Below are 25,097 nucleotides of genomic sequence, written 5' to 3' on the forward strand. Positions count from 1 at the left end.
GTGACTTCTAGCTTGTTGACTATGGCATTTCAGTCCACACAAAGAATATAAACAGGAGTGAAGTTTAAAGCTAAGGTAGTAATGTAGTTAATGATTGGATACATACCGGTATGGTCCTTAATGCATTGATATTTATGTGAGACAAAGGAGCAATGGAACAATGGGGTTAGCCCCCTGTTACATAACAAACAGGAAGTTGATATCTCAATGATTTCTGCTCATGTATTGCCATCATGAAACCTGAATTGTTTCTATGCTGATAGAGCTCATTTCGCTATTGAATTATTAAAATTATGATACTGAAAATTGAATGTTTTGTGTCATAAATTTTGGATACATTACATAGCAGCATCAAATGAACTTATCACTTAAAACAAGAGCCATATAAAGCTGCTACTCAAAAATTTCATGAAGGCAGAACTTAATTTCTATGTGTAATATGCTTCTGTAGTCTCAGCTATAATAGTTTAATTAGATAATTGTTACATACAGCTTTGTATAATATTTTATACTTCTCTTCAATTTCCTGTCATTCTTCCGATTATAGAAATAAAGTTTCTTTGTTCAAAAGTATATCCATTGCAAGTTCTTCTTTGCTCCCTAATGAACGTTGAAATACCCGCTATATAGCTTGTCTTCTTAGTGTCTTTATGTGTAAAATGCAAATTGTTATTGTTTACATTTTAATTCTAGTCCAGACCAGAATTCATTTCTCAACAATAACATGTCTACACATGTACACACTGAGTTCAATGGAACGTTCTAATGTTCCAATTGGTTTACCATAGGACTGTCTAATAGGACATATTATTATTAGACTACCATGGGACTGTCTAATAGGACATGTCTAATGATCCTATTGGACTACTATGGGACAGTCTCGTAGGACAGGTGTCGCATTCCTATTGGACTACCATGGGACAGTCTCATAGGACAGGTGTCGCATTCCTATTGGACTACTGTGGGACTGTCTCATAGGACAGGTGTCGCATTCCTATTGGACTACTGTGGGACTGTCTCATAGGACAGGTGTCGCATTCCTATTGGACTACCATGGGACTGTCTCATAGGACAGGTGTCGCATTCCTATTGGACTACTGTGGGACTGTCTCATAGGACAGGTGTCGCATTCCTATTGGACTACTATGGGACTGTCTCATAGGATATTGTCTCAAAATACTATTGGACAATCCTATCAGACTGATTCCTATTGGAGTCCAATAGGACTTTTTTGTAAGGGGAAGTAAACCTAATTGGAGTGGGCCGCCAAAGGCGTCTGCCTGTTAAGAGGGTCACGGGTAATACATAATGTATTTTATTGTAGTGGGCCGCCAAAGGCGGCCCGCCAGTAAAGAGGGTCGATCATGGCCATGGCACAAAGTGAACTTTATTGTTGGTATTATGTTTTTGAAAATGTGGTGACCCCCCCCTTTCCTACCAGTGAAAAAGCGATGACCCCCCCCCCCTTTGCGGATTCCAAAATTATGATGACCCCCCCCCGGGATTTTGCCTGGCCCCCCCCCCCCCCCCCCCCCCGGGCCATAAAAACTGAACGGTCCCTTAATGCAGATCTGCAGAGAGCGTTTGGAGCTGTCATTTGTCTGCTGCAGATTCGAGTGTCTCTGGAACACAAAATGCAGACTTGTGCAGCTCTTGGCCGATCAGTCAACAGCCGTTATGCAGCTCAAAATCGTTTGAAGTTAAACTTTGTTGACACTACAATTTTCACAGCTCAATGGCAGCTCGAAACAGCTCACTGGCATCAAAACATGAGCCAGTCAAGGCACCTGGCACCGTAGTTTAGTTTTCGTTTCTCGTAGAGTGAAGTTATAAGGACGGTCAGGTATTTAATGAGTTCAGTCCATTTTCAAATTAAAATTTGCGTGCGTCCGTTTTGCGATCTCGGCTCAGAAAATTGATCGAGTACGCGTGTACGTGTACATGAAGTCTATCAGCGTAATCCTACGGGCATATGTATGCACACATACCGGTATAAAAACGCCAGGTAAGCCCTGTGCATCAATGAGAAGTTGCCCTATAATTATCAACGTATCTTCCTCAGAATCAATGTTCATTCGATGTTAAGCTGTGCTCCGTTTTACCTTTGATATTTGTAGGTCCGAGCACTGCTACTTTTGCTACTCCCCACAGGTCCGAACATCAAATCATAGACCCTTGAGAAAAACGTGTACGTTGCATGTTGTTGCTGGTTAGTCTGCATCACGCATGATGACGTCATTTACAATTATCATGTGAAAAGTTGTCCACGATTGGTCAGATTCGCTAAACGACCCAGGTCACGCAGGTCAAAGTGTTAGCGGCAAGACACATCGACAGTTAATCTACACGTATTGAATTAGCTTCAGGGTTACTCTGTCATGTTTCTTTGCTAAACTTTGGATGAAATTTCGCCGAAAACGGTATCCAAACATTGATAAAATGGTAGCAAATTGAACGAGTATACTTGACGACATATTCAACGTACCAATAGGTCTCGCCGTCAGGAGAAATGACGTCAAACCATGGATATATTGCCTGCAATCGCAAACGGCATTACAAACTGCATACCGATCCCAATGATAGGTAAGTTACTTTGACATATCTCCTTCATATGCGTTTTTTATTTGTACAGACTTTTCTGAAGATTACATTCGGTATATCGAGGATATCTAGTTGCTTCAAAGTTCAAGCCAGGCATCAGTAAAACTGCCGATTTGCGATTGTACGGTTCAAGAAGACAGGGTGCTGAAATAATATACACAGTCAATCCAACACAATTGTCATCAATAAAATTGCCGATTTTCGATCACCATGTAATCAGTGTTTCATCTAGGCTTTTGATCTGCTTCATGAAAATGCTGTTGAAACAATTATACGTGCACGCGTAAATTTCCGTACGCTGATTTTGCGTATGAAAGCCTGCCAGTTGAGAGTTACGTGTACATTCACAAAGTTCATTGCCCTAGCCCGATACGGTTTCTGTGTCACATTATCCCTGTACGATTGAGAAAAGGAGACAAACTGAAGTTTTTTATGCATTGTATGGATGTCCACAACACTCTGAAAATAATTCTGATAGCAAAATCGACATGAACAATCGGACTTTATTGTCACAGAAACGAGTTCAGTGCAGACGGCATGCAATGAAAGTTACAAGCAAACTGTGGTGTCAATGGCCCACACAATGGGTCCTGTTTTTGAATTCAGTGAACAGACAAACTTATTTTTCGGGGCAAATAAACCCTTACAAGTTACATGTAAGTTCCCCAAAATTTTAAAATCCCCTCGAAAATTCCAGTGGAAGGGGACCAATCCCCCCACCCTGGTGTAGTATCCTAGGTGAAACTCTGTGTAATATGGTTCAGTCTTTGCCAGCCTGCAGCCTTGCTTCACTTTCTTTTTCATCGACAGGCCTTAACTGGCTTATTGATAAGTTCGCTAATGTAAATTCTCACTGGATTTTTAAAGCTACGTGAACCTTTTGTCTGCACTTTAGCAGTGTAAATCATATATTTTCACATTTCAGTAACTTGTGTTTCTCATTCTTCTATCATTTCAGAGTTCATCTGTGACTGGTATTAAGGCTTCACGTTGAAGGAAACTTCACAGTTTTACACTATAAAGTATCAAAAAAGCGAGCGATTAAATTTAGAGCGTAGCCCTACATGTAGCATTGTGTCGATCGTTTCAGCATGGAAATCCCTTGGTTTGAGTGAGTAAACAGAATTTGTAAACATGTTTGCTGCGAAGTGATTTTACATAAAGTAACACTTTTATTTCCCATGGTCCATCTTGGTGAATTGTATCTATTTAAATTACACCCTCGCGATTCTTCTTTCTCATTAAATGCCAAAACAAATGTGTATTGCTTGATGTATAGTTTGATGTCCTTTCCATATAGAGGATCTCAATTTCATTACTTCCGGTATTTGTTCAAAGCTTCCTATATTTATTCTATACATCAGAATAACTTTTGTTGGAATTGATAAGTACTGGAAATATTTGAATAAACTACAAGAACTTTGATCTATTTTACAATGCTGAGATTAACTCTTCACAATTTCTCAGAAGAAGTTTGATTCATCAAACAATGCTGAGGTAAACATCTCACAATATCTCCAACGTCAGTTGTTCATGACAGTAAACTTGGACTAGTTTGTACTAGTTTTGATATAACATTATGCTAGCTTCATAAAGGTTTTAGACTTTTTTCCTTTGTTGTATTCAATGCAATTTTTCCCGTAACCTTTAGTAATAAATGAGTGTTTCTTCATCCTACATCAGGTGTTATCTTTTTTTACTCATGTGTGAGCTAGTTCACTGGTATGGTAACTTTGATGAGGTGTGTCACATTTATCTAACAGGGTGACGAGGATCTCCAGCTGCTTGTGTTGTATTGTTGTGAGCCATTGAAGTGAGCATGACATGAGGTAGAAATAAATATATTTTTGTGTGTACAAATAAAATATGACCCATTACATGCAGTATGATAATGGTGAATGAGCAATGTCCATTTTGAGCTGTTATATGTCTTCAAGTGGTCTAATATGAGCTGCTGTATGTCTGCAGGTCAAAAGTCATGGGTGAAAGTTGTCTGCAATGAGCTGTGGCATGTCTGCAGGTCAAAAGTCATGGGCTGAAAGTTGTCTGCTATGAGCTGCTGTATGTCTGCAGGTCAAAAGTCACGGGCTGCATTTGAGCTGTCATGTGTATGTCATTGATCTGCATACCATGCCCCATGAGCTGCAATTTGCAGCTCAAAGCTAATTGTATATGCACTAAATCAGACCATTTGCAGATATCTGCAAGTGATCTGCTACAGCCGAGCTGCGAAGATCTGCAACAGCCATCTGGCAGGTCTGCAGGTTTGGTAAGGGGCATTGTCGCAGAATTGTTTTGACTAGTTTTAAGGACAATATGGGCGATCTGCGCACGGTCACACATCAAACCGACAAGTGTAGGATTAAATAAAATTATGGTACCCGAAAAGTTTTGTTTTATTCAACTAACTGAGTCATCGCCTTTGTTATCCCCTGTTTGTTTGTTTTTTGGGGGAAGACTGCAACAATGCATAGAGTATGGTTGTTTATAAAATATACTTATTCACCATTTCTGGGTTTCCTCTGGGTTTTAAAAAATCTTAGTAAATTTATGAATCACAGTTTTAAATTATTAGTAAATTTGATAAAATATTAGTAAATGCTATTCCGGTGGTTACCAGGCTTTCGGCAGTATCAATGAGCTTCTCCAAGACGGTGCAAAGACAGGATGTGCTACTACTGGATATAGCAATACATTTAGATTTTGCGCCAATAATTCTCCTTTGTTTCAGTGAACACCACACTGCAAATGCCTTCTTGAAGTCAAATTTATCAATATTCCTCAGAGATGGTGCCTCTATTGCAATTATCATAATGGAACTTGTAACCGTAACTGTGCTAACTTTCAGCCTATAGCCCTTGATTTTGTTTTTATTCTGTTGTACCTGGAAAAGCTCCTTTCACAAGCAGCAGTGTTTATTGGCAATATCAGACCAATTTTGACTACTGTACACAGGTTTGGATATATTTCATCAACTTTCTGATCCAAAAGTATGCCCCATGCATCTTGAAATGAAACCCCCCTGTAATTTTCACAAAGAATTTCTTTGACATTACTCGACCACTCATATTTAAGTCTTTTAGAATTCACAATTGGGTCACTATGCTCACCCTTTAGCAGGGTTCTCCCAAGAGTTCCAAGAGTACTAGACGGCTCATTAATATTCATGATCGTTAATATTCATGAAAAACTGTAACATTTTATATGCTTGTATGTTTACTTTCTTAGGGCTTGATGTACAAATAATAACAGCCATTTCCACTGGGCCTTCAAGGTATTTGTTCAGTTTTAACTGAACAATACAGAAAGAAAAAAATCTTTAAGTAGTTATAAAGGAATGTTTTGAAGCTTCTGAAAAATAATGTACCATTTTGTCATCATTTTCCTGTGCTTATATCATCCCTCACTACTTTGAAGTTTGGATTATCATTGCACTATACCAGTATCCTATGTTTTTCAAATTACCTAGGTGGTCTTGTTAATGCACATGCGCAAACTCTGTAGAGTTTAAACCAACAACTTAAGGGGTTGACTAATCGGCTATGGTTTTGTAAGTTTAGTTTCTCGATGTCAAATTCGCTTCAATCGCTTCTTGATAGTCACTGCAGAATGAGAAAATTCACAAACAGAGAGGCTTGTTGCCACGGACAAGCAACTTTTGGCCTATTGACCTGAAAAATAAGTGAGTGTTCATTGATAATTCAAAGACTGAATCCGTTGACACCAAAGTTTGCTCGTGACTTTCATCGCAGGCAATCTTTAGCTTTCCACAATGCCATCCCACCACTCACTGAGTCTGAACTGAACATTGAACATTGAACAGTTGAACAGTACGTTTTAGTAAAAGTCTCATTTTTTGTACTGATTTTCGCCACCATACTTTCTTTTTATAGTGTTATAAACGTTCATGATACGAATAGAAAAACCTTCAGTTTGTCTCCTTCTTTCGATCGTACAGGGATTGTGTGACAGGAAAACCTTGTCTAGCTAAAATAGCTTTATACAACACTTCGAAGGGATTTATTACCTTTTTATTTACATGACAATCCGACTAGAGAAAAAGTCGTATCTTTACTTTCAACGGAGAATCCTAACATATTTAAGAGTACAGGGGAGAAGATAGGCGGCATTTGGGATGGTACAAAGATGTATGCTTGTCCCAGCCAAAAAACGTGGCTGTGCATTGACAGCGGAAGGAGCATGTCTCAGATGATATGATTGGCTGATAATGTGAATAGTCCACATTCACGACCAGTCAAAATATTCGTTATAAAGACTCTTATTTTGAATGACGTCATTCTCATATGTAGGCGGTCTCAATCGCCTCCTTCGAGAACATCGCTGTACGTTTTGACATGTACCTGTACTAATGCCCCGTATGTCCTAACCCTGTATTTTTTTCTCGTAAAAATACAAATGTGGTGTGAAAATATTTCGTAAATGGCAAATTTTTTCTCAAGTTACTAATTTGCGAGCTGCAGCGGAAGCCCAGCGTTTCGCAAAAAAACTCGTTAGATATGTGCTTTTGCGAACGGGCCAAGTTTTTGTACGTTGGTCAGAAAATAATCTATGACAATATTGGTTAGGATATTACATCTGTCAAGTTAGGACAGAGTATTGAAGATGAAAATATACTTTCAAAGAAGAGAAAGAATGAGTCAGTGAATATCGAATCATAGACGGGAGAATCGAGACAGTCTACTGTCTATGGTTTAATCAAATGTTACACAATGTCGTTTAGGTCCTCAAAAATCTTTTAAAATGGCAAGACGATCATAATAATATATTCATTACAGCAAACTTGAATGTGAACTTGAAATGACAGTTCTGTGGAAAACGATCGGAAAAAGCGGCGTGTCTTGGTACAACGTCTACGCGAGAACGCGCTATGGCTCGAGTGACATACAACAGGCTGGCACAGGCGCTCGAGCTGGGTAGTCTGCTAATTAGATCACTTTTCGCTCGATCTGTCGATCCCATTGTCGATATGCCTGCCACTGCTACCTAAATGAGTGTTTAGGTTGCAGTGGTGGGCATATCAACTACGGGATCAATAGATCAAGCCAAAAATTGATCTATCTAGCAGACTACCATTACCAAGCTAAAGAGCACCTGTGCTTGCGGGTCTGTCCTTCCAACAGCACTGCAGGCCGTCGCCCCATCTAATTACAGTGCTTTGTTATATCTAACATGTTGACATCGCAAACGTTTACTGATTCACACCTGTAGCGCGTCCGTTTTTGATTGACAGCTAGCAGACCTTTGTTATGACCGCTTGCCACGCTATTTGAAGACAAAGAGAAATACCTTCATCGATAAAAATCAACTTTATTTATGCTCAAATCATAAAATTATATTGATACAGTCAATCACAAGACATTCATAGTTAGGTATATGTGCATGGACGCCTAAGTTTCTTCCCCTTTGACCATTTTGGCATGGTTTTTACGGAGTGATTGAGCGTGATGCTACCCAAGCCACACTAGTACTTAGCATGAACTAACTCCAACAGGGGCAGCTAGCTATTTATACCCCGCCCTGGCCTTAAAGCTCACATTGTTCATGTTAATTAATTTGTAATTGCATACATGTATGTAATGAACTTTCCTAATTAGAGCGATGATCAAATTTTATGAAACTTTTTGGTACAGATGTTGATCTCATAGTGTTCTAAATACAATTTAATGACATTTAGCAGTACAGTTTAATTAATCGCTAATTTGCATGATGAATTTTCGTTTTTAGGGTGAATGTCCAAAGCACTGCACCAAACTCTATGAAATATGGTACCGGTGATAATCTGTCAGTATTATGATAGGATGCAAAAATGTTTTGCAACATCATGTCGATTAATTACTAATTAACTCATTTATTGACCTTTTGTAATTTGGACGGCAGCCCACGTTGGTTTTATGTTTTCACCACCATGGAACTCAGTCTTGACCATTTAGCCCATCTGTATAGCAGTATTTTAATCACAGACCTAATTAATGAAGGGGACTCTATCCTCACCGAGGACTTGTGATTAAAGTACCCATTAGCAAGTGGGGACTTTGTCATCAACGATTACTCGTTCTCCGAAATACCAATTTTTCATAAGCTCCTCTTGACATGATAAAGTATCATACTTGCAAAAACATCAGCAATATTTGATGAAAGTAAAGTAAAAACTGTCAAAACTTTGCAGCAGAGAGCCGCACCCCCGAAATCTGCCATTGAACTGTTGATCATTTACAATCAGATGCAATGTTTCACATCATGTGATCATGATGGATCGATACACATCTGGGTGGGGAATCAAACATACATAATTCATGCACCCACCTACATTTGTATGACCCATAAATCAACCAAAACTATGTTACTTGATACTCTTCTTTCCGGCTTTGAAGCTTGTATAGCTAGGAATGATTGAAACGTAAATGTGGCAGAGCTAATTTACGGCCAATTTGTCCTGGTTAGTCTGGTATGGTGATGAAGATATTAGGTCCACGCTTTGGAAAAACTCTTGAAAAGTATTGCACTGAAAAATGACAGAAGACCAGATCATAGATTTTGGTTTTGACAAAGTTTATTTTACCACATTACTGTTTTTGTCTATGATTTGAAAATATGAGCTACAATAATATCTGTTGCAGCAAAGCCTCTCCATGAAACACAAGTGTTTTTGAAAATAGATTTTTGAATATTTTTTACCAAACTAAATGACTTTAATTATCAATTTAGTTTGTCTTCTTTTTGTCTTCCTGAGAGCTTTCACGCCTCCATAGTAACTGCTGCAAATTTTTGATCCGCATTTTCCATGTAATTCATTGATAAATTTCAGCCCATACAGTGAATGTGTCAAATTACCAGGTATTCGGGAGTGACCCGATTAGTTGCAAGACAACTATTTTTCACTCTCGTTTTTCCTACACTTATCAACACTTTCTCCATGTAACTGTCTTTGTGAGTGTGCTTTTTCACACATTTTCGAAAAGGAAATAAACCATTATTATTATTAGTAATTTAATTATCAACCATCAAAATGTATACTGAACCTAAAATTTTTGAAATTTTTAAAGTCTACACCAATTTGTATAAATCCAAGTCATTTTATGAGACAGTGAGTTTCCTCTTACACTTTGATTTCTACTGTAATTACTCCATATATTGTACATGAATATTGTTCAGTTTACCAATAAACTTGTATTCCCCTATAATGTGTGTGTATGTATGTATGTTTGACTAAAAACATAAAGCAGGCAGTCTTTAGATAATTATATAATTTATGTTTTATTGCTCCACATTCATGCATCAAAACTGCACAGATTGTTCCATTGTAGTGATTGACCTCTGGCAACTATGTTGCACAATTCTGTCTTTTATGCATCATAGATGAACCTACATGTATCTATTACAGCTGTATAGATTTTTTATGTGCAGCAAAGTAACATTTAGCTGTTACTGCTGTACAGTATGCTAATAGGAATGCTGCACAGACTTTTTTGAAGAATGTCACCATAATGTTACTGCAACATTGCAGCAACTTTGCTGCAATGTAACTGCACAGAGTTCCTTTTTGTAAAGGATATTCAAGACAACTGTATGGAACGCCGTTGCTGCCTTCTGAGGTTTATTTGCTGTATTTGATGAAATGACATCAATATATGATTTAGTAATGCCTTTATATGATTAGGTTGTGTCAATATATGATTAGGTGACGCCTTTATATTATAAGGTGGTATCAATATATCATAAGGTGTTGTTATTATATAATTAGGTGACATCAATATATGATTTAGTAATGCCTTTATATGATAAGGTTGTGTCAATATATGATTAGGTGACGCCTTTATATTATAAGGTGGTATCAATATATCATAAGGTGCTGTTATTATATAATAAGTTGACATCAATATATGATTTAGTAATGCCTTTATATGATAAGGTCGTATCAATATATGCAGGTGACGCCTTTATGTTATAAGGTGGTATCAATATATCGTAATTAAGGTTTTGTTATTATATAATTAGGTGACATCTATATATGATTAGACGTGTCAATACATGATTAGGTGACGCCTTTATATTATGAGTTTGTGTCAATATATCATAAGGTTCCGTAAATATATAATTAGGTGACATCCATATGTGAATAGGCAATGCCGTTATATTTCGAGTCAATAACAGTATATGATTAAGTACTGCTGCATTTATGTAAGAGTACCTCAAAATGCTATCTGCGACTGGAAAGTGCGAGTCGCAATATTGTAGGAAACTACTATCTGCGACCGTCGCATTTACTATCTGCTACCGGTCGCACATGCTATCCGCGATCGTCGCAGATACTATCAAAATACAGTCTGCGACATGTGCACGAAAACGAGCGACCGATCTGAGAGTCGAGGGTTTTACGGGTATAACCATTGCCTAGCTATCCAGCCAGGGCCGCCATGACGTTGGATATCGTTGGATCATCGGCAGAGTTACTTTCCTTTTTATTCAATACGCTCAGTAGTGGAGACTTGGCGGTAATAAAGATTTATCTGACACATAACTATACGTCGGAGTGTTATTTTTTGTTGTAGAAAGTTGCATTTCTATATACTTAAGCTCTCGAGCCCTCGTGCCAATTTGAAAACGATCATAAATTGTCACTTTTGACGAGCCATAGACCATGGGCCCGGGTCGGGCGGCACAGTTGGATCATTACTGTGTACGTATATTCACACTCAGTTGAGACTTCAGCGGTAGTAAATATTTTTCTGACTCATTACTATCAGTTTGGCGTTTTGTTTTCTTGTGGAAGTTAGATTTCCATTCCTCGGCCCTGGCCCTCACGTCAAGTGCAAACGCAAATAAAGTATGGCTTGTCCCCGTTTTAGTTCCAGTGCGTAACCATTACGTATTTTAGCCGGGCCGTCGCGTTGGCCGTCGCGTTGGATCATTTGCCCCACCCGACTCGCATGACAGGGTACTTATCAGTACGCTCAGTCGAGACTTGGCCAATTATAAATATTTATCTGACTTGGTTATATCTGTACGTTTGGTGTCTTTTTTATTGTAGAACATTTCATTTCTGTCTCCTAGAGACAAGTGCGCAAACGAACTTGTATGGCTTCCTTCCACGAACGTTTACGGTCTACGTCTCCTTCATGAATTCATTGACCTGGTTTGTTTTAAGCCAACGTGCCATTTACGGGGTGCGCAAATAGAATTCGAGAGCAGGGCTTATCAAAATTTAGATTAAAACGAATTTCAACAGTACATACTTGGGGGTATCGAAATATTCGATCTTTTTCCCTGAAACTGATGGCCGCCGCGCCGGCCGCTGTTGTGTTGATACTAACTATGGACTATGGTAGTTTCTAACTTCGATTGAATGCATGCATTCCCGCGGCCGCGCGAAAGTTTTTACTTGGCTACGATTGTGGGATTTCTACGGTACAACGCCCAAAGAGTGGAATCATTCACACTTGCAAGAGTCTTTCAAATTACGACGACTTTGCGTTTTTAGACCGTCTTTTTGTTACCGACGGGAGCGGGGCGGGAGCTTTTAGCAGCTGTGTATTTCATTAACACGTCTTCATCAGGTCATACGTCATGGGCATTATCGCGGGCAGAATACTGTCAATCAATACCCGCTCACTTCTGATTGGTTGCCGACATTCATTATTTTATTGTTTTCGGGTTACTATTTACACTTCATGTGGTACTCGTATCGTGTCAAATTTATGATTCTATCACAAATGTTTGTATTTCCATTCATTTTTTATGTTTTCGTAGAGAAATCAGTTTTAGTTACTTGTCTCGTGTGTCCGATTTCCTGACATGACCTTGACGTCGCAAAACGACAAGTCCTGGCGCTTATTTTTTTTTTACGGTGCCGTACTATTTGTTCAAGGAGTGGTCGGCGCGCATCTCGGCCCGTTACATTTGGAAATTAAATAAACCAACTGTAAGAAATGGATATAAGTATTATGACCATATCTACGTGAAAAATGGGTGAAGAATTCATTTTATTTTCTCTTGTGCAACTTTGAAGGCGGCACTCTTCTGCGGAATAGTGCGTATATTAGTAGCGTTGCGCGCGCTGCGGATGACCGAGCATCACATAAAATAAAGTTCGATGAAGTGTTAATTTTAGATTCCGTTGTTGCAATCACGGAGTCGATGGCAAATCGCAAGTCTAAATCAATAGTTTGCTAGTTCTTGGAACATGTTCAGAAACTCTGCTCCCCACTTTTTATCATTTTATTTCAAAGGAAATAAACGCAAATAATTGTGCATGTAGAAACTAAAATTGTTTGTCCTTAATGGTTAGCCGAGTAAAATCCTACTACCACGAAAACGATTACAAACGACCGTCGGGACATATTACTATGAAACTTTAATGATTCTTTTAGTGATATAGTGGTACCACTCTTTGAGATTGGGGTGTTAATTGACTTCGCGTGAGGTGTGAAAAGTATTATTAGCGCACAGTCCCTCCACAAAGAGAAGGACTGTGATTAGCGGTAACCGTCACTACTGAAAGCCGGCATATCTATCACAAACAATTACAGAAGAACCGCCTTTTCTTTGTTTGACAACAGGTTTACAACTTCCCTTCAAGTGCGGCTTGAATCTCGCGAATGTAAACAATGCATTAATTGATTAAGTTGACAACTTTCATCACGGGTGTCAGGGTTCTTTAGCTGTTAACATGTTTCATTGTTTTTCTTGCTGAACGAAGTTTGAAAAAGTGTATAAATACCCATGTCACCCATAAGCTGGATATCATTCTGCTTTAAGATTTGATGTTGTAAACAGCGTTTTGAAGAGTTACCACTAGTATTCCTTTCCAGACCACAAGACTAGTATTCCTTTCCAGACCACAAAGACAAGGTAAGTTTCACTGAACATTATTTAAGGGTACTCGCATTGATCAGGGATGGGGTTGGGGTAGTGGAAAGGAGGTTAACAGTAACTTAATTTCCAGTTAAAGTAAGAATTTTTTAACAAAAATGTTGCTGTAAGCACTTTATTCATCTTTGCTGGGTGGTGTAATTTTGATATGATACATTGATGATAGTTGACATCGTTTGATGAAAAGCTAATATGCTTCGTTTTTGAACTTGACCTTTCACTTAACCTCTTTCGGCTTTGTAATGGACCCATTTTAAAAACTTCAAAAGAATTTAGCTCAAAAACATGCCAGTAGAATTGCATCAAGTTTTCACAAGCAGTTCTCCAGATATCGTACTCTAAAACGGTATTTTGCTTTGTTGTAAACCATTAATATCGGCAACAGGGGTTGAAACAATCATAGTTGGAAATGTTTGCATTTTTGAAAAACGATGTTGTTAGATTGTATTAATCGAAAACGGGAGCAGATAGCGAAAAACAAAAAGACCACTTTTCGTTAGGTTAACTCTTCTTTTTGAGTAAACAGCCTTGGAAGTAAGGAACGGACCATTTGATCTTGGGAGGGGTGGTCACGATCGGATTCTGATTTTTTTTTTACGTCTGAAAATTTCATTTTTTTTTTCAACTGAGGATAGATTTGCAATTATGTTCTGAATAATTTGTTTTCATTTTGGAAAGAAGTCTGAATTTTATTTCCCTCAACTTTTCTGTTTTGAAATATTTTTTCCCATTTCTGACCACCCCCTCCCAAAGTCTAATGGTTCGTCCCTGTCAACACTGAAAATGGCGTTTTTAAAGAAAAATTGGTTTTTATTTGCAGTATACAAGAAAAAATAGTATAAAATAAGAAATTAAGATACTCAGCTTTCTGAAAATATATGGTATGTGGGAGTTTTGCAGGGTCAATTGATACATAATGTACTTTTGAAAAAATAAGCTATAGTCTGGGTTACTTGCTACCTTAGGTATAATTGTTAAACGAAACTGTGTTCTTCTTTCTATTCTGACATTTTCATGTTTATTTTTTCTCTCTCTAGAATTCTCATCATGCCAAGCCTTACCAAAAAGCAGACTGAAAGCTGGCAAACACTAGTGAGACAAACAGATTCATATATATGTGAAGAAGACATGCTTAGAGGTGTGTGTGGTGACAACATATTTTGATAAAATTACAAGAAAAAAGCAGTTGTTGGTGCATGGGACTGATGGTTTCCAGCAAATGGTCAGGGACAACTTGACAGAAGTGTTTGGTTTGCGATCACCTGAACAGCAACCAGTCTCCAGATGTAGCAGCTCTCAACCACCACTTGATCCATCGCCTGTTTCCAAGCCAGACCTTCCTGACATTCGTCATACACAGCATGGTTGTCTCAGCAAGCTGCCATATTCAGCCCTACGACTACTGGTGCCGACGTTGGTGGTGAACACAGTGAACGAATGCAGCCTTTGTGGGGAAAGCCTGACATGTCACCACCGTGGTGGCCTGAAAGTGTTCCCTATTGTAATCCATCGAAACGACCTAGAGAGATTGAGGGGAGCTGGACAGAGATGTTGCGCCTGGTTGCAGAACACTGCTATGATTTCTACAATATGCAAGACTTTACAGGTGAGTAGTTAATTTATAAGTATATCTTAGGAAGAGTTATCATGCTTTTGAGTGTTTATGGCTTCTAAAAAATTATTTTTGAGTTGCCATTTAAATAGACTTAATTTTCCATTTTTAAACTTGCCAGGCTTCCCACAATAGAGTAATAATAAATTCCAAAGAATTATCATATACTGTGAGGGCACACTTGGGCACAAAAAGGTGTCATTAACAGGTCAAATTCTATTGAATATGCAACTCAATCAAATGTGTCCTGATTAGAGAGAAGAAAGGTGTCCATAAAGACATTTTTTTGTATTTTACAAAATAAGATTTGGAGAATGTTATAGCAATAGTTCAAAATATCATTAACATCTATTGCAGGTAATACCAGTTCACCAGTTGCAGCTCAACCAAATTCTGACAACAGTCCTCAGCAGTCTCATCTTTCATCTAGCCCACAGCAAACTGCCTTGCAGTTAATACAGTGCTATGACTCAACATTGAACCAAACAGACCCAGGTAAGCAGATAACTTTCTTTGAAGTTTTTGTTTGTTTGTATGTAGTATGTACGTTGAGGTCTCAGGAATAATACACCCGTGGCCACTTTAGTGTTGATCAAGCCTGTCTGGTACAAGCAGAAATTCTGTCTGCAGAAGGGTGATAAAACGGTTACTTTACCCTGTTTCAGTGGTGATAATGATCCTACTATCGGTACCCCGTGGACACGCCGATTAGCCTGAAATTACGGAGTGATTATAAAATACACTGTATACAAATGATGTTGACCACAGCATTTGCCCTATCAGTACTCAGTATCTGCTGAAATTCATGTGTTTCAAATGTAGACAGTGTTAGAGTATATCACACATTTTGTGCCGATTTCAATATTGCAGTGAATTAATACCAACGATACTACAGCGTGTATCGCAAGTGTCGTTTTCAGACTCTGTTCAGACGCGGGAATAGAGAAAATGCCAATTTGAAAATGTTAGCGATTAAACTATAGACATCGCCCGTCTTGACTGCAAAACTTTCGAAATAAACATTCACTTGCACTAAGCTATGTTTCTTTCCTACAAACCGTGAATAAACGTACTCCAATTTCACTTGGTACGAGAGAAAAAGTAAGAGTAGAGTACAGTCGGGGTAACATTTTACATGTACATATTCACATGAACGACACTTTTCTCATCCCGGTTGAAGGGAACTTGTTCTGATACATGTACATCTCTTCCAAACTTTTCTGGCTCCCTCCACGTTTATCTTAAAACGCTTGCTTGTTTCTTTGTAAGCTCCTCGTGGTACCTCGCCAGATGCCGGATTGCCACCACAATCTCTTATATTTTGAACAATCAAGCTTGCTACGTCCTCACTGAAGGATTTGCCCCTATGATATTCGCGACCGTTGTTATTGATGTTCATTGTCGGAGTGCAGACTTACAGCGTATCTACAGTGCAGTGTTGTGATAGATTTGAATTGGGCAGGCGAGACATTTTAGTAGAACGTTATCTCAATCCTAACAGTAGGGTGCCGATAGTGAACCTTACATTTATTACTCCGATCACCACTTTGTTTCGTTTGTACAAACAGAATTTCTGCTTGCACTAGACAGGCTTTAATCAACACTAAAGTGGCCACGGGTGTAACTTATATTTTTTTGAATATTAAAAACATTTTCTAATTTTTTTTATGGATTTTTTTGCTGAGAAACCCCCTTGTCTGATATTTTACAACAGGGATGTTTTTATCAGTTCTTGTTCAATTTCCATTTTTTTGTAACAAAGCTTATCTCGGGTCAAAGGTGAAGTAACAGTGCTAACTAGTAAAATGCTGTACAATTAAACTTGTCATTTCAAGGGTTAACTTGGTGCAGTTTACTGGTACATAACACCTTACGTTGTACATTCATTCATTCCACTGTTGTTCTTACTTTGTGTCTTACAGATTCACTACCGTTGTACGAGACCACTCTCAACCAGAATGACCTTGGTGAGGAAACTTCTTGTCTTATTAAAAGTTTATTTCAGAGAAGAACAATGACCACCATAAAATACAAAATTTCACATAAAACAATACTGAAAAAAAAACTTAATATTTACATAAACAATAATGAAAGAACATAATATTTACAAAGTATGGGCAAAAGTTTCATCAATGGTATAGTTTCTTTACAAGCAAAAATAGTATACAATGTAAATTCCTTATCCAGTTTTTTTATCATTTCATGCACAGGAAATGATTATTTTAGTTCATTAAACAAAAAATTACAATGTTCTTGCACCTCTCTAATACCACAGCTTTTTGAAAAGAAATGTTACATGGGTTGTTCACAGTCAAGTCTTCATTTGAAAAAAAAATGGTTTCCTATCATGGTTAATTTTGTGTCTTTTAGCTAATGAAATTATATATTACTCACTAAAAACATTTTCTTGCAGATTTACTTGACTTCCACTCAACACCACAAACACCGTCAGATGTACGGAACACCCTGCCAAGTATTGATATCAGCTACAATACCAGTATTGACACCAATGCATCACTTCTTCAAGCATCAAACCAACTACAAGCACTACAAGTACAACCATCAGCACACCTCAACATACAACCACATCACACCGAGAGAGAGCCGACACCAGCTACACTCCCAACAGAACCACCAACGCTGCATACAGAAGAGTCACCATGCAGTAACAACACATGCAGAAACAGATGACACACTACCACACCTAGATGCAGACTCTGTACAGCCAACACCAGAATCATCACAACCACCACCCTCACAGCAACCTCCGCAACAACACACATCAGTTCTTCGGAGAAGTAGACGAGACTGTAGGAAAACTGCAAAGGGTATGGTATGCTGATTGGCTCGGAACCGAAGATGACAACTGTTACACCCTTACCGAACCTGCAGACCTGCCAGATGGCTGTTGCAGATCTTCGCAGCTCGGCTGTAGCAGATCACTTGCAGATATCTGCAAATGGTCTGATTTTGTGCATATATAATTAGCTTTGAGCTGCAAATTGCAGCTCATGGGGTATGGTATGCAGATCAATGACATACACATGACAGCTCAAATGCAGCCCGTGACTTTTGACCTGCAGACATACAGTAGCTCATAGCAGACAACTTTCAGCCCATGCCTTTTGACCTGCAGACATGCCGCAGCTCATTGCAGACAACTTTCAGCCCATGACTTTTGACCTGCAGACATACAGCAGCTCATATTAGACCACTTGCAGACATATAACAGCTCAAAATGGACATTGCTCATTCACCATTATCATACTACATGTAATGGGTCACATTTTATTTGTACACACAAAAATATATTTATTTCTACCTCATGTCATGCTCACTTCAATGGCTCACAACAATACAACACAAGCAGCTTGAGATCCTCGTCACCCTGTTAGATAAATGTGACACACCTCATCAAAGTTACCATACCAGTGAACTAGCTCACATGTGAGTAAAAAAAGATAACACCTGATGTAGGATGAAGAAACACTCATTTATTACTAAAGGTTACGGGAAAAATTACACTGAATACAACAAAGGAAAAAAACGTCTAAAACCTTTATGAAGCTAGCATAATGTTATATCAAAACTAGTACAAACCAAGTTTACTGTCATGAACAACTGATGTTGGAGATATTGTGAGATGTTTACCTCAGCATTGTTTGATGAATCAAACTTCTTCTGAGAAATTGTGAAGAGTTAATCTCAGCATTGTAAAATAGATCAAAGTTCTTGTAGTTTATTCAAATATTTCCAGTACTTATCAATTCCAACAAAAGTTATTCTGATGTATAGAATAAATATAGGAAGCTTTGAACAAATACCGGTAGTAGTAATGAAATTGAGATCCTCTATATGGAAAGGACATCAAACTATATATCAAGCAATACACATTTGTTTTGGCATTTGATGAGAAAGAAGAATTGCGAGGGTGTAATTTAAATAGATACAATTCACCCAGATGGACCATGGGAAATAAAAGTGTTACTTTATGTAAAATCACTTCGCAGCAAAATGTTTACAAATTCTGTTTACTCACTCAAACCAAGGGATTTCCATGCTGAAACGACACAATGCTACATGTAGGGCTACGCTCTAAATTTAATCGCTCGCGTTTTTGATACTTTTATAGTGTAAAACTGTGAAGTTTTCCTTCAACGTGAAGCCTTAATACCAGTCACAGATGAACTCTGAAATGATAGAAGAATGAGAAACACAAGTTACTGAAATGTGAAAATATATGATTTACAGTGCTTAAGTGCAGACAAAAGGTTCACGTAGCTTTTAAAATCCAGTGAGAATTTACATTAGCGAACTTATCAATAAGCCAGTTAAGGCCTGTCGATGAAAAAGAAAGTGAAGCAAGGCTGCAGGCTGGCAAAGACTGAACCATATTACCGGTACACAGTGTTTCATCTAGGATACTACACCAGGGTGGGGGGATTGGTCCCCTTCCACTGGAATTTTCGAGGGGATTTTAAAATTTTGGGGAACTTAACTTGTAACTTGTACGGGTTTATTTGCCCCGAAAAATAAGTTTGTCTGTTCACTGAATTCAAAAACAGGACCCATTGTGTGGGCCATTGACACCACAGTTTGCTTGTGACTTTCATTGCATGCCGTCTGCACTGAACACGTTTCTGTGACAATAAAGTCCGATTGTTCGTGTCGATTTTGCTATCAGAATTATTTTCAGAGTGTTATGGACAACCATACAATGCGTAAAAACTTCAGTTTGTCTCCTTTTCTCAATCGTACAGAGATAATGTGACACAGAAACCGTATCGGGCTAGGGCAATGAACTTTGTGAACGTGCACGTAACTCTCAACTGGCAGGCTTTCATATGCAAAATCAGCGTACGGAAAATTTACGCGTGGTATATTGTTTCAACAGCATTTTCATGAAGCAGATCAAAAGCCTAGATGAAACACTGATTACATGGTGATCGAAAATCGGCAATTTTATTGATGACAATTGTGTTGGATTGACTGTGTATATTATTTCAGCACCCTGTCTTCTTGAACCGTACAATCGCAAATCGGCAGTTTTACTGATGCCTGGCTTGAACTTTGAAGCAACTAGATATATCCTCGATATACCGAATGTAATCTCCAGAAAAGTCTGTACAAATAAAAAACCCATATGAAAGAGATATGTCAAAGTAACTTACCTATAGTATCACTGGGATCGGTATGCGGTTTGCAATGCCGTTTGCAATTGCAGGCAATATATCCATGGTTTGACCTCATTTCTCCTGACGGCGAGACCTATTGGTACGTTGAATATGTCGTCAAGTATACTCGTTCAATTTGCTACCATTTTATCAAAGTTTGGATACCGTTTTCGGCGAAATTTCATCCAAAGTTTAGCAAGAAACATGACAGAGTAACCCTGAAGCTAATTCAATACGTGTAGATTAACGGTCGATGTGTCTTGCCGCTAACACTTTGACCTGCGTGACCTGGGTCATTTGCGAATCTGACCAATCGCGGACAACTTTTCACATGATAAATGACGTCATCATGCGTGATGCAGCCTAACCAACAACAACATGCAACGTACACGTTTTTCTCAAGGGTCTATGATTTGATGTTCGGACCTGTGGGGAGTAGCAAAAGTAGCGGTGCTCGGATCTACAAATATCAAAGGTAAAACGGAGCACAGCTTAACATCGAATGAACAATGATTCTGAGGAAGACACGTTGATAATTATAAGGCAACTTCTCATTGATGCACAGGGCTTTCCCGGCGTTTTTATATGTGTGCCCATAGGATTATACGCTGATACAGTGATAGACTACATGTACACGTACACGCGTACTCGATCAATTTTCTGAGCCGAGATCGCAAAACGGACGCACGCAAATTTTAATTTGAAAATGGACTGAACTCATTAAATACCTGACCGTCCTTATAACTTCACTTTACTAGAAACGAAAACTCAACTACGGTGGTGCTTACCCTGGCCTTATATATACCTTGACTGGCTCATGTTTTGCTGCCAGTGAACTGTTTCGAGCTGCCATAGAGCTGTGACAATTGTAGTGTCAACAAAGTTTTACTTCGAACGATTTTGAGCTGCATAACGGCTGTTGACCGATCGGCCAAGAGCTGCACAAGTCTGCATTTCGTCTTCCAGAGACACTCGAATCTGCAGCAGACAAATGACAGCTCCAAACGCTCTGTGCAGATCTGCATAAAAGCTGGTTTGAGCTGTCACAGCTCTGAAACCGATCTGCTGCAGCTAAATGAAGATCTGCACGTTTCCTACGGGCAACTTTATAGTCAATTTTCATTACGGTATCTACAGTGAATCATACAACATGTGTTTTATTTTATATTTTTGAATGTGAACAATGAGTTGCTCAAAGCTCTACATGATTGTAATTTTGAATTTAGTGCTTCCTTTCATGTTTGAATTACATGTACTAGTCTTTTTAAATGATTAATAAAACAAAAATCTTAACCCTTGCTGTACACTTGCAATTATTTTGATGTGGAAAATTGACAATTGAGATATACATGCTGATTGCATTGGTATGCAAACACACTGAAGAGATTACCAACTATCCACTGAGTTCAACTTTCCTGTTAATAATACTGAGAAAAAGGGCAGCATGAAAAACAAAATTATCAGGCAACATGTATGCAAGCTGTGACTTGATTCTGGATATAGATGCATTCATCTGTTCACATATCTGTGAGTTCAGTTCAACAATCTCCTTGTTATCCCTGTATGTCTTCATGTTGTACCCTGAAGAACATCTGATGGAAAAGAGCAAAGACACAAACATAAAGGACAAGTCACCGTCGGTGACAGTCCCCGCTCGTCTATTTTTTATCTTCATTTGGTGTTCAGTTTGATGTGCAATGTGTTGATGCATCTTGCATGTGGTATATGAATGCGAAAGGAACTACTTTGTGGTGTCATCAATAAATGACCTATGTTTGTTAGTACATGGGGAATGATCACTGTCAATGTATGTCACAGATCTATGCCCTTGTAACCAATTTGAATGAAATCGGTATAGAAATGTCTGAGTTAAAAACATGAAAAAATCATAACGAAACAGCCACCACGTGGCCATATTGGATCGCATCACAACAAAAATCAAGATGCATAATGTATGACATAAGTCAATGCCCTTGTACCAAATTTGAAAGAAATCGGTGGAGACATGCCTCAGTTATGGCTTAAACACACAAAAAAAAGTAACAAAATGGCTGCCTGGCGGCCATCTTAGAGCGTACCACGTAATCAATCGACGTGCATCTCTATGGGGTAGGGTACTATCCTTGTGCAAAGTTTGAAAGAAATTGACCAGGGCATATATGCATAAATGGTCGTACAGACGTACGCATGGATGGATTAATTGACATGACCCAATCAATAAGTCCCCACAGACGAATATAAAACTGTCACTGCATCATGAGAAACTAAATTTTTATTTTTCTTCGCCTTATATCGAGTCCATGGAGAACTTGCTTATGCATCCAAGTCTATGGAGAACTTGCTTAACATGCGAGTCTATGGAGAGTGAAACTAAAAAGTCCTCTAACACGGCCAAATTTAATTGCATTGTGGAACAAATCAACGTATATCTGTACTGGGTAGGGTACTATCCTTGTGCAAAGTTTGAAGGAAATTGACCAGGGCATGTCTGAGATATCTGTGTGAACCTGCTTACGCATGCAAGTCTGGAGCAATTGTTTAACCATTGTAGTCTATGGAGAGTGAAACTAAAAAGTCCTCTAACACGGCCAAATTTGATCGCATCGTGAAAAAAATCAACGTGCATCTGTATGGCGTAGTGCATTGCCTTTGTGCCAAGTTTGAACAAAATCACTTCAGAGGTGTCTGAGAAACGGCTGAGGACGGACGGACGCACGGGACGGACGCACGGACGGGACCCATTCTATAAGTTCCCGCCGGACTTCGTCCGCGGGGACTAAAAAAGGCTTAGATGGTTTCAGAGATACATTTCACATCTGACCACATTTCAAAATCATGTAAAAAATGAATCGTAAAAAAATTGGTTCCACACACATGCCCTTTCCAAATAAACAGTTCCGTGTTCAAACAGATCTATTATTTGAACAATAGATGTGCCCATGTCCAAAATGTTGTCCCTTTAAAGGGGCACTATCTGTAACTTTTGGCAATTTTTCAATATTTTTGTTCTCTGTAGTTGACCACAGAATCCTAAAATACCCAGTATATTGTTTGTAAACATAGCCTGTATATGATTAGTGACCATTTATTTTTGTTGACAAATGAATTCAAGCCCAGACTAGAATTTAAAATACAACTTTGAGAAACAGGGCAAAAGTACAAGTTTATAGCTTACCCAGTATGATTACACCAATGTAGTCTATCTACCAGGAACATGGTATTCTTGAAAAATGCTGGTTCCCTGAGGATGTAAAAAAAGCAAAATTAGATAAAATCTACTGTGATAATGTGTCTTATCTTACGGGTAAAAACACCGAAGGCCTTTTGACATTTAAACAACCAAATGCCAAAAAAACAAACTGAAGACAAGTCGTATTGACCGTAATGTGTATTAAACTGATGCTCAAAGCAAACAAAAGATATAAAATACACAGTTGGTTGTTGAAAAAACTTATTTTGGGTAAGCGACACCCCTAGAGGACATTTAGACAAAAATTTCTTGGACCAAACTCTACCTTTAAAGGACTGGATTTACTTGTCATACCCTAGTGCACTGCAGAATATTTCTTAAACAGGTAAATATTGATTTCTGCCAATCTTTTTCAAACATTGGCCCCCTTATGTAAACATTGAATGAATAGCAATGCCTTTTCTATTGTCAGGAAACATACCTATTTAAACAGTACTGGTGAAGTTTACAAGCATTATCATAAATGACAATCCTTGGTGCCTTGGAAAATCTTCGTTTGAGGATCCTGAATGCTACCGCTGGTGATTCATGAGGTTTCATGACTTCAAAACCCAAACAGATTTTATGTTGACAATAAACTGTAAATATTCCAGGCGACAATGTTGGATGACCCTTGGCAAATTTGTTGCATGTGTCTGTAGATCGACATGGTTGGTAGTTGGTATTTGCATCAGCTGAGTAGTTACCAGGTCTACAATAGGGGATAAAAAAGTACATAATATGATATTGTATCACATTGATTGAAATTATGACAATCAGTTGTTCACATTTTTCTGCAGAATACTAAAATACAGATTGTTGAACTTGTCAACGTAGGCAATGAGTAATGAGATATTTTCAATCTGTGCGATGCCCACCTATCAATTTCTAATTAAATATACAAACAATAATAAACTGAGTTATTTTAGGGTAAAATTAATATTTTTGATGACTTATTATGCTAGCTACCTGTATTTCATTGAACTCTACATGTAAGACAAATACATTAATTAGCAACTTACGTTGAGACTGGGCTAAGACTTCATGCAAATTTGCCCATTTTGTGTGAATATCTACCATTTACTGTTTGTAAGAAAATTTTTATCAACCAGTATTCAGTATTCTTCAAAACTACTTGTCTGAAATCTCATCAAAGTTAAAGGACTGACTTCGGATATGGCGGTTATGATTTTGAATATGTTGACACTTACCCATGCAACTGACGTGCATTCGGGAAAAAGCTCAATCCTTGGAAGAGGTCTGGTTCAGTTACAGGAAGATACGGATTGTCCAGGGGCACAGACTCTGGTACCTTGCACCGTCGCAAGACATCTTGAAGAAGGCGGCGGATGTCATTTGGTATATTTGAATTGAAAAGGCCATTATATTATAAGGTAATGTCAATATATTAGTCCTTGTGCCCTGTGGGCACAAAGTACAATGTACTAATGTGATGACGCGGCCTCTGTTGTCACATACAGTGGACCGTATGCTGTGGACGCAGGTATCTCAGAAACGCTTCAGTAACTTTTTCTGAAATTTGGTCTAGTGGTCACTTGGGCATGTATCTCAAACGGTCTTTTTTGTTTTT

General features: G+C 38.4%; 2 protein-coding genes across 2 annotated transcripts in view; one reads left to right on the plus strand and one right to left on the minus strand.

Moving 5' to 3' along the window:
* Positions 1–25,097, plus strand: part of LOC139128751 (tripartite motif-containing protein 2-like) — a 49,456-nt gene that overhangs the window by 17,222 nt on the left and 7,137 nt on the right. The gene's annotated exons all lie outside the window — the stretch shown is intronic.
* Positions 21,414–24,865, minus strand: LOC139128762 (uncharacterized). The gene is made up of 4 exons (XM_070694488.1): positions 24,718–24,865; positions 23,949–24,218; positions 23,453–23,518; positions 21,414–21,869 (listed from the first exon to the last, which is right to left on the minus strand). The coding sequence occupies exons 2-4, from the start codon at positions 24,065–24,067 to the stop codon at positions 21,671–21,673; spliced, it is 384 nt and encodes a 127-aa protein (XP_070550589.1). The 5' UTR covers positions 24,068–24,218; positions 24,718–24,865; the 3' UTR covers positions 21,414–21,670.

This window comes from Ptychodera flava, unplaced genomic scaffold (assembly GCF_041260155.1).
Source record: "Ptychodera flava strain L36383 unplaced genomic scaffold, AS_Pfla_20210202 Scaffold_67__1_contigs__length_642179_pilon, whole genome shotgun sequence".
Taxonomy (NCBI): domain Eukaryota; kingdom Metazoa; phylum Hemichordata; class Enteropneusta; family Ptychoderidae; genus Ptychodera; species Ptychodera flava.